The sequence below is a fragment of the Pollicipes pollicipes genome, unplaced genomic scaffold (assembly GCF_011947565.3).
Source record: "Pollicipes pollicipes isolate AB1234 unplaced genomic scaffold, Ppol_2.1 Scaffold_4219;HRSCAF=4965_pilon_pilon_pilon, whole genome shotgun sequence".
Classification (NCBI taxonomy): domain Eukaryota; kingdom Metazoa; phylum Arthropoda; class Thecostraca; order Pollicipedomorpha; family Pollicipedidae; genus Pollicipes; species Pollicipes pollicipes.
In genome coordinates this window covers 31,716,114-31,730,845 of record NW_023596448.1, presented here as the reverse complement: position 1 = coordinate 31,730,845, position 14,732 = coordinate 31,716,114, and the positions used below count along the sequence as shown (strand labels likewise).

Below are 14,732 nucleotides of genomic sequence, written 5' to 3'. Positions count from 1 at the left end.
TCTCAAATGACTCTGGCGAAAACGGATCCCTAAAAATGATATGTTTTGATACAAGCCGTAGGACAAGAGCTAGTATTAAGATAATGGACGCACGGCTACACAGAATTACATTCCTTGTATGTTTATGGTGTAATTGTTGATCAAACACAATCATCACACAACATACATCCTTTCCCTGTAGGGCTCAAAAGTCGGCCATTGCACTTAAACTGGCAAGCGTTGCCGGCATGACTCATCGACAATCCTGCATGTCATTTGAGGGTTCTCGGGCTCAAACTTAGGCAGTCCCCACGTGCTCCCTTCTGACATCGGCAAGTACTTTGGCTTCATTTTTGATAACGATGTACTTGACATGGAGGTTTAGTATCTCATGTTTTGTATGCATTGCAGGCGTGTATAACTTCACGCAATGGGTGAAATGGAGGCGGGTAGAGCAATGAGAAATGGTCCAAGCTTTCCTGCAAAATACGCAAAGACTGGATTACCTCTGCATTGAACATACTTCTCCCTCAAAGTTCGGGCCTAGAAAAAGCTGAATAGACACACACCTACACCCAACTGCACGCCTGATTTAGAACTGTGGATGACTCCACGCGTCGTTACAGTATAGTCTTGTCACAACTCTTCACATATACCGTCCTTTCCTATCTCACATCTATATCATATATCACATATCCATCTCCTGTCGCAATGCCACTGGCCTGTTTGGACGTTTGGTGTCCCACAGGATAGCGCGCAGCTGATCATCATTGGATCATCATCAGCCGATCATCATCATCGGCTGGTGAAGTGTTGTGCCGTTCTGATTGTCATCAGACTCCATTTAAACAGCCGGTCGCTTAGTAGAACGTGTATCGGCTTCGATAGTATTGTAAAGGAGCTTAGCTACAGTGGTGCCATGCTTTGTAATGCGGCTGGTTCCGCTACGGAACACTGTCCAGGAAGCGGCCGGGTTCAATGCATGCGCTCTGCGTATGCGCGTCAGGGGTCAGTTGGTTATGTCCAGTTACGCCGGCGGAAGTCACAGGCATCACGCCCACCTCGAGAGCTTATTTCTGCTTATTATGCGTCCGCTTGTTATGTCGTAGATATTCCCCCATTTGCGTCATATCACCAGCTCTCATCTCATTCTTCGCATCTGGGTTTTGGCAAAGAGAACTGGTTTCCTTCAGAAGAAAAAGGTTGCCTGGTTAGTTTGCAAAGGGCAAAAAGTTAGCTGATTACCCTCAAAAGGGAAAAAGTGAACTGATTTTTTCCAGAGGAAAAAATTGAACTGATTTCCTTGCAAAGGGCAGGTCACCGTCAAAGTTTGCTGTGAACTGAAGACCTGTGGTGTATGTTATGCTGTCTCACTGAGGACATCCGCCCCTACCCCGCACCATGGCTACCCCTTCCCTCCCCCCCCCCCATGTACGCCCACGTGAGGAACGCTCAGAGAGGCGGTCCTACTTTCCAGCGTGCAGTTACCCTCACCTCATCCCAGCCCAAGACAAGACATCCTCCAGACCTCCCCACCTCCAGCGACGAGCCTTTCAGTGAGCCGGTCATTATGTATGGTTTGTGCAGAATATGTCAGGAGCTCATGTTTTGTGCAGAATCTGTCGGGAGGCTGACACCAGGAGGATGATCCAAGGATAGGCACCTTGCTGGTATAAAAGAGCGCAGTGCATGCAAGTCGATCTCCGATCACAGTAAAGCCTGGGAGGCAGTTGCAGTGACGAGTTCTCAAACAGATGAGCGGCGAGCTCCAAATGACACTCAAGGGGGGCGTGACATTAACAAGGGTTGCAGGGCATTCATGGTCAACATCTAGGGTCTTCAGGAATCAGGCATTTTGTTAGAAACACAAAGCATATGGGTGTGGTGTAAAATTTCACAATAATCGCGCAGATCGCCCCCTCCGGTTCATATTTGTTGGATCCAGTGAAGGAAGACGTTGTTGGTTAAGCTGTCTAGTGCCACGACGCCATTGAACACACACGGATAATACCAAAGCAGACGAACAGTGAGTTCTATGGACAAAGCATGTTTCCACGGCCCGTTTTGTCTGCGTGGTGTATGGGCTGACAACGAAGCAGCGACTAGCAATGCTGATGCTGCCAGGCAACTATCCGCTCTCAAGTCACCGAGTTAATTCTGCGCTAACGGATGCGTCCCAGCTTCGCCCCAGGTGGGCACTGAGCACTGCGCCAATGGAATTGATGGTGGGTGACATTTGACGGGTGTTGATGGTGAAATCGCCGCCATTCGCGTCACCGGTCGGTAATATTGATGAGGAAACATCGTCAGATGATCCACGATGACGCATTTGCGTGCTTGTATGGAAACGTATGATTTTATGGTGGCGGGTGTGGATCCCGAGAACAGAAGTAAGCACCGCTTCCCTAGTTTCAATCATGATGTGGATGTACGCGCATGAACAGGTAGCGTTCCGGTGTTTGCTTGTTTATGTCAAATTTGCCACCTTGAAATATCGTTTTCGGTGCTTTTAAACCACTCAGCTCAACTTCTCGTCCGACAAAATGTAACGCAAATATCGCTCACGCCGACGGAAGCGGATTCAGACGCAAAACACTGACAACTTGTCTCTGATCATCCGCCTCGAGTTGATGATTACGAAGGCCCAGTTTTCCGTCCCGTGAGGACCCAAAAAGCCAAGCACCAACATAAATAAAAACGCCGCAGCACTCGCTGCTAAGAGCAGGAGTATCATCACTTGCTTGCTCAGAATAGCGTATCTTGGGCGTTTCTTTCTTTGATTTCGTCATGGCTGGAAATTTGCGTGTATACGCATATCCGTATACATACACATATATGAAGCGAACATTTCCGCAAGGACAGATTCACCATGCTAAGTTAAGTGACAAGCTGGTGTAAACAAGGTTTATTTACTCTCATCTTTTGACAGAATACATCTCACAGGCTCCGTTAGAAATTATTAGAAAATGATCAATTCACAGGTTGTGGGAGAAGTATATTCTTGGCAAAGTTCGGACACACAATTTTCTTATTTTTATCAATGATGAAATTTCTCTAACGTAACCTCGGGCTTTCAGGATGTCCTATCAGCCCTAAGCCGCCTAGCATAAAAAGTAGTGCAGAAACCAGCAACCCGTTTGCGTTTCATTGATTTCATGTCGTGAACCTATAAAAAGACAGCTATCTTTTGTCCTGATATCCGCTCCTGTCATCTTGATATGCGTCATTCCGTACCCTCTGACCACACCAACTCACAGAGGTAAGAAGACTTGCGGGCTGAACAGTGAACATGACACGGTGTGTCCTCAAAAGACGTCAACGACCGGTTAAGTTCCTGGATTTGTTCAACTTTCTTCTCAAAGTCGGGGGTGAAGTGGAGCCCAGGTTGGGAGTGGGGAGGCTGGAGCCCATTGAACTGAATAACAAAAAAAACTACGCCACCGCCCAGAGCGCGAGCTGCCACTGATTTTACTTAAATCTGACAAATCTGATGGCGCGTACAAAGATGATGATTGCGAGAAGTTGCTGACGGCGCGGTCCGAAAACGTGTTTCAAACGGTTCAGAACTAAAGGCCTGACACCCAAGCTTGGGCACTGACTACGCCTGTTGCGATAAGCGCGTTAAAGCTCGGTGCGTTGCGGTGATGCCCCACAGAAGGCAGAAGAGCTCCCCCTGAGCCCAGATATCCGACTGATTCTGATGTTATGGCATGCTCTGTTTATTAGCGCCCTGTGGCTTAGCATCATGTGTTCTTGTATTTTAGTTCGTGTGATTGTGTTTTTTTGTCAAGCAATCTTACACGTGTGAAATTGTAGTAAGCAGGTAATGAGATCTGCGTGGCCCTCAAGAGAGTCCTGCTTTCGTCGAAAGGTTAAAAAAATGTCGGAGTGAAAGCCTGGTGCTGGTCCAGAATTACTGCAAATTGGAGTTGCGGCAGGATTACTTCTGCTCGCATGGAAAGCTCCACGACCGTCTGAAGGAAGGGTAGGCGTGTTCGAAATTCGCACGTGTGTCGTTTGTTTTGTCGCCATGCGCGAGCTCTCGCGTAATAAACGGATGGCGTGAAGTACGCGTTTGGAACTATAATGTATTATCAAGCCATTGTTCGTGAATGTGAGCGTAAACGCGTCATCAGCACGCCCGCGGCTGACAATCCCGTGAGGCGAAAATTCTCCAATGCATATATAAGTCCTATGCATAGGTCCCCAAACACGAACTGTTCAATTTCATTGTGTTTAATACCATCTGCATGATGACAAAATCATTTCCGATGACATTCCCCTCTGAGAGATATGCTCAGGCGAGGAAACCATCTCCACTTCACTAATTTCACGCCGTAAGAGACACCTTGTCCGCACGCCGCTTTTGTGTAGCTTGCGGTTTAAGTTGGGGAACAAATCTCACCTGTGGGGGATGCATCCCCTGTCTTTGGTTGACGTTTCTCTGTTTGCAGCGTAATTTGGACTTCCAAATCGTTTCGGAATGCTTCAATTTCCAAACATTTGAGAAATCACTCAATGAATACATTACACTGGACCACTGTACCCTAATTTGCATGTGTAAGAGATGTTTGCCTGTTTGCCATTACAGCTAAACTAGTCATGTCCTCGTCTTTTCCAGTCCCTGTCACGAACCAAACAAATATAACACTATTTAAAGTGCAAAGCTTCTATTTGCCAATATCTCACTTCCACTCATAGACGATTCGGGTTTCTCAGCGCCTTCTGATGGAAGCGATCACGGCCGCGTGGCAGAGGACAACCGTGGTGAAAGCGTGCTGGACAGCCAATGACACACGAATATAACAATGTACAGGATCGTCATATGACATATGACATGACATATATCAATGATGAGCAGTATTAGAAGGCCATTTTTGCACGGCAGGCGGTGAGAATGACTTCGTTTCCAATTTTATCCCAGTCGGCTTTTATCCCTGTCAACATTTTGTCGTTCGACTTCTTTTCGTCCAACTTTTTTCCACGCGACTTTATGTCCGGACGCCAGCTGAAAACCCGGGTGCAGAGTGCGGTTCAAGCTAGAGAGCATGGGACTTGCACTTAAAAGGGAAAGGAAGAAAAGCGACCCAAAAGTGCAGTCCGATAACACGATCCTTGTGTCGGAGTGCCAATACTGAACAAAGTTTCGGGTTGGTGTGCCAATACTGAAATAAAACAGCGGTGCTGGCCATCCGTTCCGCCCCGCTCGTACACTGTTGCGTGAGGCACGCTAGCGCACTAACTAGCCGATCGTGCTAATAAATTTTAAAATGGCAACATATATAGGTAATATAGACAAAAGGATAAGACGCCTTCAAACCCGAGATAATCGTTTGCATAGCGTAAACAGGTGCCTTGCCACGTCGTCACGCAACCAAGCCGCAGCGTCACAGAAGGGTCGCGTTGGCACCCCATTCTCAAGCCAACTTCCACGCTTGCCGCCACGGAATAAATCCGTTACGGCTTTGACGAAAAGTACCCACAGTACTCCCCGGGAGCCCTTTCGCACCCGACTGCCGTAGACTGATTATTCCTGCTGTTTTTTAAGTTATGCCATGCACTGATGGCAACATTCCAACGAAAAATCGAGATCAGAGTCACGAGTCACGCACGCGCTCTGACGGCCAAACACCTGAAATTCGACCACGGCCACATGGGTAACTCACTAAAACTTGGACTAAACCATTGCCAGGGAGCAGTGGTTGATGACCACGCTTGCGCGCTTTCGTAGCCATGTCCTGAAAACAGGTGCTTACAGAGAGTACTGAAACCTCACCAACAGCTTTGAAAAGTAACAGCATATAATGGGCGTGCCTGAGTCAAATGCTCGCACAGTGTGCGCAAGTGCCGCAACACATAACCTTACAAGTCAAGGCGCAGAGCTGTAGCGATTACACGCTTGCCCTTCAATTCGAAATCAACAGATGTTCAACTCCCAGGTGGTGCTCTCCAAATGCCTGCTGAGTTTCGGGCCTTTCATGTGATCCTTCTGTTCTTGACTTGACTTGACTGTTCAACAAAACGTGCTGGCCAAGCATGCCATCTATGGTTGGTCAAAACCCACTCATCATGAAGGTGCTGCGATCTTCCTGCGCCTTCTTGCTCCGCAGTATCCTAAAATGGAGACCATGAACACTATTCCGGCTGATTGCCCGCGGCATGTACTTCCTTGGAATGTACACCCGATCAATTTTATAGACAACTACGTAAGTTGTTACGTGCATTTGCGAGGAACATTAGGAACAAAGATAGGACAGTGCCAACAGCTTTATTCCTCGTAGAATACCCAGGAAAGGTGAGATATGGATGGTCTAATACTTTGGCTACATGCCTGCGCTGAAACGAATCTCAGCAGTATCACGCGTCACGTGACATCACGTGACAAACAGTCAAATTGTCTATTGAAGCGCGTTGGTTTTGTGTCGCTCCGACCGCGGTTGCCGGGGTGACGCCGGTCTCTCGAACGACCGCTCGTCGGCTTTGGCGCCGCTCGCCTTCTCGTGCCACCCATGCAAAACCAATAGGCTAAAGGGTAACTCTCCGGTGACATGGAGTGGCCGTCACTTGAGGATGAACTGACCTTGAAGGGCTGCCTTGAGAGGCCAGAAAGTTCGACAAGCGCCATTTACGTTACGGATACTTCGAGATGCATCTCATGAACAAGTGCAATGTCCAACTGATGCGCGATTTGAATCGCGTACCCCTTGGTCCTGGTCACCGCATATCTCCTGCGAGTGCCGGCTTCACCTTACCATGGGGATCCGCTACCGGTCCTGTTCCTGTGAGCCGGGTCAGCGGCAGCACGCGCTGCCGCACCGACGGCGCATCGGCAGCCGTTTCGCACGCCCGCCAGCTGGCCGGCCCCGACCCCGAGCGGCTCTCGGCTCCCGGCGAGCGCCGCCTCCTCCCCGTCCGTCGACCGATCGGCTGGAGCCAGATACGTCTCACACGCACGTGTATTACCGCTCCCTCTGCGGATGCCGGCAGGCGCGACCAGAACAGCGACGCCGGCCAGACGCCAGCCGCCGCCGGCCGCGGCGCTCGAAAACGAACGCGCGGCGCGACCACGCTCGCCGAGCGCGAGGCTTGTAGATGACCGGGATGAAGGGCAGGCTGGAAGGTCGCGAACCAACAGCGCTCCAGTTAAAACGCGGCACACGGAGCTGGCAGTGGGGGCCAGACCCGCGAGCCCGATTTCGAGGAGGTGAGAAATTACACAAGCGAATACGAAAACGGAAATGCTGCACGTAACGACAGGCTCTAAAACAAGCCGCTGCCTCCAGCCAGCACGATCTCCACGCACGCCGCGCGACCGCCCCATCGCGCCGCTCGCTCGCGGTCATCGCGCCAAAATCTGGCGCTCAATATTGCCTGGGGTACAGCCAAACAGGCGCGCCCGCCGCCGCCCGGTGACCTGTAAAACGACACCAATCGGCCGAAGCGCCCCAGAATGCTGGCGCGAAATCCGCCAGTCCGCAGCGCGTCTGAGACACCCGGCGCCCCACCTTCCTCCCCTCCCCCGGCGCTCGGGCCACCACTTTGTACGGGCGGCGCCGGCGGCTGCCGCCGGCGCCCTTCGGCGCGGCACCGGCCTCTCCGGACGACGCCGCTCAGAGCCGCTTCAGGGTGCGCCTCGTCTTGTCCTTGAGGCGCCGCTTGTCGCCGGTCGCCGGCGGCCGCTCCGCCGCGTGCTTCTTGGCCGTCGGCTCGCCCTCCTCCGCCGCCTTGCTGCCACGCGCCACCTGTGGAGCGGCGCAAACACTTAAGTTCTGCTGTCCGGCCGTGAGATGGCGGGATGGCCGATCGCGTTAGTCCAGATTGACCGCAATCGGAGTCGTCGGCTGTTTTCAGAAAAGTTCACTTTTTTACCACCAACATGTTATGAAACCTACATACTTATTAGAATGACCTAAATTAGTGTAACACGGTTTTAATTGGCTGAAACTTAACGTGACCACGAGCCGGCACCACGCGAACGGCACACAGCGGAAGTCTCTCCTTCAGCAAAGCAAACGGAAGCTGCAGCACATCACCACGCAGTTGTCACCACAGGCAGCAGAACCTATTGCAGCTCGTGCTGTAAAACTTTCGCAGTATTTGCCAGCAAACTGTCAAGTGGGCGTGGATTTCTCTAAACAGTAGACTATTACCAAGACATCACCGGAGCTCCTCAACTGCCAAGGAAAACGAAAAATAACCCGCGGCGAAACAGACCACGGATCAAAACCAGATGACCTCGGACACTTATGCTGCCAACCCATGGGGTTCAAATGACACGACGACGCGCTGCCGACACATGATAAAAACCGGCCGACGAAAAGCAATATATGACATCGCAGTGGCTAGGTCGCTCTGTTCCGCTGGTTGCGCGCACGGTCGCACAAACCATGGACGTCCTAGCAGTAAAACGTATCACAACACCTGGAATACCTGGTTAAGACTAGGGAATCAAAGAAGACAAAAATTCTTAATTGACATTGTGTTGGCGGACGTACCATCTACCAAACACTTGAAGTTGAATGCTGACCAACCCAGTGAAGCAAAGACAAAAATGCTAAATTGACCCTATTGTGCTGGCGAGCGTACCATTTGCCCAACACTTGAAGCTGAGTGATGACCAACTCAGCAATACCATCAATCACCTACAAAGCGGACCACGCCACTTTTCCAGTTCCAATCTCGATTGACCAATGCTGGGGCGCAAGCCTGGAATTCCTAGGCCATAAAAGCGGTCGAGGCATGCAGGCCAGTTCGCTGAGACGTGACCCCATCTAATTACGTGAGTTCCCAGAGAACGACTCCATTTGCTTACGTCAAGGTATAGTCTGCATGCCAGTGCCACCGTCGTCTATTATCGCGCCACTCGTCGCGCGCGGCGGAAGGCGTCCCACTGCTACATAACAAACGCCATTCCGCACAAATAAATCACGTAATGAATACTGCAGTGCATGAAGCACATTTACCAAATTGGGCTTGGACTGCTGCTGACCCATTTGTCATGCCCCCCTCCCCCCTAGCCAGCCAGCCAGAATCCCTGACTCCCTCACCGGCATGGATGAGGGCTCTCCCTGACCTCCCTGAGACGCCGCGCCAGCCCCGGACCGACCTGGGCGTGGATCTCGGTCATCATGCGCGCCCTCTGGCAGTAGTCGTCGTAGCGCTCCAGCAGCATCTTGCCCGCCTCCTCGTTCAGCGCCGACTCGGGGTTGGGCACAATCAGCAGACATTTGATAGTCTGCCAGCAGGCATCGCGCGGGTCAGACGGGGTCGCGTCAGAAGGGGAACGCGCCACCCGGTCAGACACGGCATCACATGACACGCTGGGTGGCCCACGCGCTTTGGCAAGCGGCGTATCTACCTCTGCATGCCGAGTCGCGAGGCTACATGGGTTAAGGTTACGAGTCCGGGGGCACCAATGGAGCTACCGAGCTGATTGTGCTACCAAGCTCCGGCCGGCGCGTGCACCAGGGGCACGCTCAGGGGTGACGCCGCAGCGTCCATTACCAGGAGCAGGTGCTTGATGCCCAGGTCCGCCTTCCAGTCCTTCTTCAGCGTGTTGACGCAGATCTCGCCGCTGACCGCCACATTCGGGTGGAAGATGCGCGTGATGAAGAACCCCTTCGGCGGCGAACGGGGAAAGTCGCGACTGAGCGCCAGCTTCACCCGGAACACGCCGCCCGCGTACGGCGTCCCGGCTGTAACCATGGCAACGGCGGTCAGCTCCGCCCAGAGCATGCCGCTCGCATGTGGCGCCCCAGCTGTAACCATGGCAACGGCGGTCAGCTCCGCCCGGAGTACGCCGCCCACGTACAGCGTCTCGGCTGTAACCTTGATAGTGGCGATGGCTGTGACACTACAACGCCCGCGTCTGACATCTTATATCTCACCTGACATCTGACATCTTACCACTAGCTATAACAAGCAAGACAACCTTTCAACGTCCACAACCCCGTTTGCCAAAGTCCAGGCTGCTCATGTGATTGCCACTTGAAAAACACATCACACTTTGCTCTTGGACTTTCCTCTCTGAGAACAAGATCAACTTGAATCCAAGTTGATGTTGCTCACTTTATTTTCCGTGATCAGCGACCAAGTTTGACAAAGGTAGTTGACTCCTCATTTGGCTAAAATCACATAAAACTTGCTTCATTTATGCCAGGCACAAACCTCAATGACATAGATGGGCTGGTTGTTATGTTTGCGGCCCAAAAACACATTGCCTCCATCGCGGAAAGTATCACCAAAACCAGAAACAAACTTAAAAAAGCGGATCTATGTCAGTTAATAAAGCAAATTATTAGACCCAACCTGCTGATAACCACAAATGATCTTTCTCATTGAGCAGTGCCAATCAATCAGCATGCAGCACTCATTATTGTTAATGAAAATGACAAACAGTTTGAGAAAATACTGCTGTTAAAATATAAGTTAAGAGTTTAAGGTGCACACTCACCTAGGAAATGAACAAAAACAGCCTAAACAACATTATTTTTATCAATGACAGTAGTTACACACTTTCACCCCAGGATCCGCCCACATAGTCCTCAGCCTCAGCACATCCTCTTCAGTGTCTGCACGCACTCTCCCGGCAGCCCATCAGACGCGCGCACCCTGCACCAGAGGTGCTGCAGCCTCTCACGGCACAGGCCCCTCACCGGGTCCGTCGATGAGCGCCTCCACCTGAGTGACGTCCTGCTCGTTGAAGAGCACTTTGATGCCCTCGGGTGGCGACGTCTGCAGGCCGGCGAGCTCGCGCGCCACCTGACGGATCGTCTGTGGCGACAGGTTCTCCACGTTCGACGTCTGCCGGCAGGCGAAGAGGTCAGAGTGCTGGGATCCGAGTGAGAGGTCTGGGGTTCGACTCCCGCCTGGGGACATTTTGTTGGCCATGGTTGAGCGAGAGTGTAGCGTTGATGGGTTGGTGAATACCCTGACAATGATGGGTGAGTCAGGCAGATCAAAAAGTCATGTTAGTTGTCAAAGGATCATGATAAGGTCAAAATGTCATGAGGTCAAAAGATCACAATGAGGTCAAAAGGTCCTGATAGGGCCAAAAGGTCATGCTATGGTCAAAATGTCATGGTAAGGTCAAAAGGTTGTGATAAAATCAAAAGGTCATGCCAAGACTAACAGGTCAAGATAAGATCAAAAGGCCATGTTGGTTGGGTCATGGGAGGTCAGGAAAGCTACAGAGGAGTACATCTCTCCGGGTGGTAGGTGGCAAGGAGAAGTGAGCCAGATATAGAGCGACAGTGGTTAAAAAAATGCATGGGAGTAGGGAACTGCCAGCTGAATTAATTCAACACCCCTGATCACTTTTGTGGCCATGAAAATGGATTAGGTTCAGTTTGGGAACATATGCAGTTTTGGGCAGTCTCTCATGTTTAATGCCAAAAGGGTTAGCTCAGATATATGCAGTCCACTAAGTTCATCATGGGCCAAGCTAAGACAGGAGCGGCACAGTCACAGCAGGCTACAGAAGGAACTAACTTTTAGCACAGTCACTCACCATTAAGTAGCCGTATCTGTACATAGTCAGCATGGCGACAAGTTATGATTTTGCTCGAAAACATGAACTCATTCTGTTCATGTGAACTTTTGTTCTGACTGGGGATTCCATGACAGGATGGTGTGGGTAGCAAGGGCTCATGCAATGACCACCATTGCTGATGCTCAATTCAGAGATGGGTTTGGAGCATCTTGAAAAGTCAAGTCAAGGAAAGTCAAAAGTCAAGAAAAGTGTAACAAATGTATCCATGAAAGTCAAGTTCAGGTACAGTCAAAAGTTAGCCAGCTTCAGTATTAGTCAATGCAGTCTATCAAGATCAGTCCATAGTTACAAGTCCAGATGATAAAAAACTGAAGTAAATCCCAAGCCTGGCAGGAAATATACATATAGAATATAAAGAACAAAATGAAAATCAGAAGTCTCAAAGAAAGCAAAATAAACACACATACTGACACCACTGAGCATCACACACTCCCATGAAATAGACCAAGCACCAGCATGTTTCTGCAATGCCTTACACCAATTATAATTTGGGATTGTACACCTTCCTCACACACTCATCATGTACTGATCACCATTTTAAACTGAAGCAAGATGCATGCCATACAGGATAAGCAGGGCTTTGACTGGATATAGTATGTGTTTAAGTTTGTGGTGAGGAATGATATCACTATTACTATGTTACTTAGCCCTCATAAGCTTGCACTATGTCTTAATCAGTCAGGAAACCATAAGTACTGGGTTTTAATCCCTGAGGTGCCCACCCTTCCTTGCCATGGTGAGAGACGGGTGACACCGTATATGCTCAGCATCTGACTGAGCTGCAATGACATCCAAATAGCAATTCTTTATCTGCAAAAATGTTCATGGTAAAAAATTAAAGGTAGCTAGCATACAACATGAAAAGCAGTAATAACATCAATCAATAATCAAAGAACTGATTTACATTTGCTCTTATTAAAGTAACTTGGCCTTTGGATATAAAACATATTCTACAAGCACATAAAAGCAACCTTTAGCTACCACCTAAAAAGCAAATATAGCAGCAATCTCAAGCTGTCACCTTAACAGCAAATACAGCAGCAACCCTTTGATGAGACATTAAAGCAAATATAGCAGCAATCTTCAGCTGACACCTCAATAACACTTCCTAACTACAGCCAAAGTGTAATCTATTGATAGTTTTTAACCAGTCTCACGTAACCAACAGCTGCACTACCAAAACATGTATAATGCCTAGCATGCCTTGCAAATTTTTGTACATGTCTAAGCACCATATATCCATGCAAATGTACATATGCTGTAACCTGCAAGCCTGGCACCCAAACCAAATTGTGCTGCATGGCTATTGCAATGTAACAGGTTATCATCTGCAAACCAGTATATATGAAGGCAAGTAGGTACATGCATGCTACCTAGGTACTTGAACAGGATGGACAAAGCTTTCTTTTATAAGGTAAAATAATGAAAAATCATATAGACAGAATCTGCTTACAGTAGCCATTCCTTCTGAAGATTCTTGTATTACTTGGATTTGTTCTGAAACACAGAAAGGACAAGATTAACATGTCCTTATTCAATAATTTTCACTGAAATTAGAGCCACATACAACAAAACAGGACTTGGATATGCTGAGCAACAGTACACAACCCAATTCAGACTGCTAACAAAATATCGTCCTAGAAAATAGTTCTGCCAACATTTATTCAGCACATATTAACAATTTCATCGTTCCCTTTACGTAATCTTAAGCTTCGAAATCGTTACCTGTATGTTCACACCGGTACGATACACAATCACACAGGCCATTAACGCATTTGAAGAGTGTAAGGTACCTACACAGGGTATTTATTACGTTTTCTTCGAGACAGACAAGAATAAAACGTCGCCGTTCGATCTACTCGCTCTTCGTTCGATGACACCGGACCACCAACGTACTCCACCCACTCGTTTTGCGCATCGTCGGCTGTCAGCGACCGTTGAATGGATTCAGGTACAAGGGAATAACATACGATGCACATTTTCAAATGCTGTTAACCAAATGACGTAGAAGTGACGACATCTTAAATTAATATTCGGATTTTGTAAGAGAAAACCTATCACATGTTCTCAATATGCTTATAAACAAAATCAAAACTACCTTCTTGCTCAAATCTATACATTCATCGATGTTGTTCAAATTTTGGCTACCTTTGTTCTGGTGCTCATCATAGTACGTTACGTCAATGCTACCAAATTAGTGGCATGCAGATTTCTTCATTGACACATACAAGTCAATGTGGAACTATGGCACATCTGCAAATACATGATCGCTTCGCGCACCTTATCGCTGATATGGTTGTTATACTGCGAGAAGTTGAAATGAACATAAAATTGAGCGTATGATTTGGTGCCAGTAAAGGATCTGATAGTGTTTGCGATTTAGCCTTGTTTGTATCACGGTCTGCTCGACCATATCCAGCACCCCACCTTCCAGCCACGACTTCGTCCTTCGCTTACGTATTTGCGATTGGCCGACTGGACGATGTAATCAGCTGATGGCTGACGACTAATGCAGGATTTTTCCTTTGTTTTACAGGAGTGCAACATATCCTAGCATTCAAAGTATGTTTAGGGCGTGATGCACTAGTAGAAGTATCTCGCACTCGATAGCCGATGGAAGTGACACATACGACGACGGCGGCATGTAAAATTACATTCGGCAATTGCGCATAAAAATTTATCGACGCATATTCGACTACTGCTCTAAGGCAAAGGCACCAAGGACAATTGGGACGAAACCTGAGCGATACTGGGTGCCGCAGGAGACCAACAAAGTGGCTACCATCAACAAGCATAAGGCCCTATGAGCAAGCAAAAAGAACGCAAGACCGGCCTGGTGGGCCCCTAAACGATCGGTAGTGCCCGGCAGGCTGACATATAACGCCCCGGCCACAGCACAGGACTATCCGAGCAAGGGGTAATTATCCAAGACCATGAATTAAAACCCCTGTGCGATCAAGCGTGCATGGGCAGGTTAACAGCACGAGCCTCGATAGGAGTGAACGGTCCTCCGCAAATGAGATCAAAGGGAGAGACCCCTCGATCAAAGCAGGGGGACCCTGAGCATCGAGTGTACCCGAACAGGTTATCAGATGACCCTGATAGGAGCAAGGGGCGCTAAATTCAAGCGCCAAGAATCAATGTGCAGCCCCCCCCCCCCGAGCAATTGAGTGCGGTCGAGGAGGCAAACAGCCCCTCCCCC

The 14,732-nt window shown here is 49.2% G+C and overlaps 1 protein-coding gene across 4 annotated transcripts; it reads right to left on the bottom strand.

Annotated features, from left to right (window-relative positions):
- Window positions 1–6,918: 6,918 nt before the first annotated feature.
- On the bottom strand, window positions 6,919–13,471 carry LOC119095464 (ubiquitin-conjugating enzyme E2 S-like). 4 transcript variants are annotated; one of them, XM_037218296.1, is made up of 6 exons: window positions 13,256–13,471; window positions 12,984–13,027; window positions 10,635–10,782; window positions 9,484–9,674; window positions 9,086–9,214; window positions 6,919–7,721 (listed from the first exon to the last, which is right to left on the bottom strand). In XM_037218296.1, exons 2-6 carry the CDS (start codon window positions 12,990–12,992, stop codon window positions 7,590–7,592), a joined length of 609 nt encoding a protein of 202 aa, XP_037074191.1. In that variant the 5' UTR covers window positions 12,993–13,027; window positions 13,256–13,471; the 3' UTR covers window positions 6,919–7,589. The 4 variants fall into 4 exon arrangements, with proteins under 4 accessions (XP_037074191.1, XP_037074190.1, XP_037074189.1 ...); XM_037218295.1 differs by having other exon boundaries at window positions 13,328–13,471; XM_037218294.1 differs by having other exon boundaries at window positions 13,436–13,470.
- Between the last annotated feature and the right edge of the window lie 1,261 nt (window positions 13,472–14,732).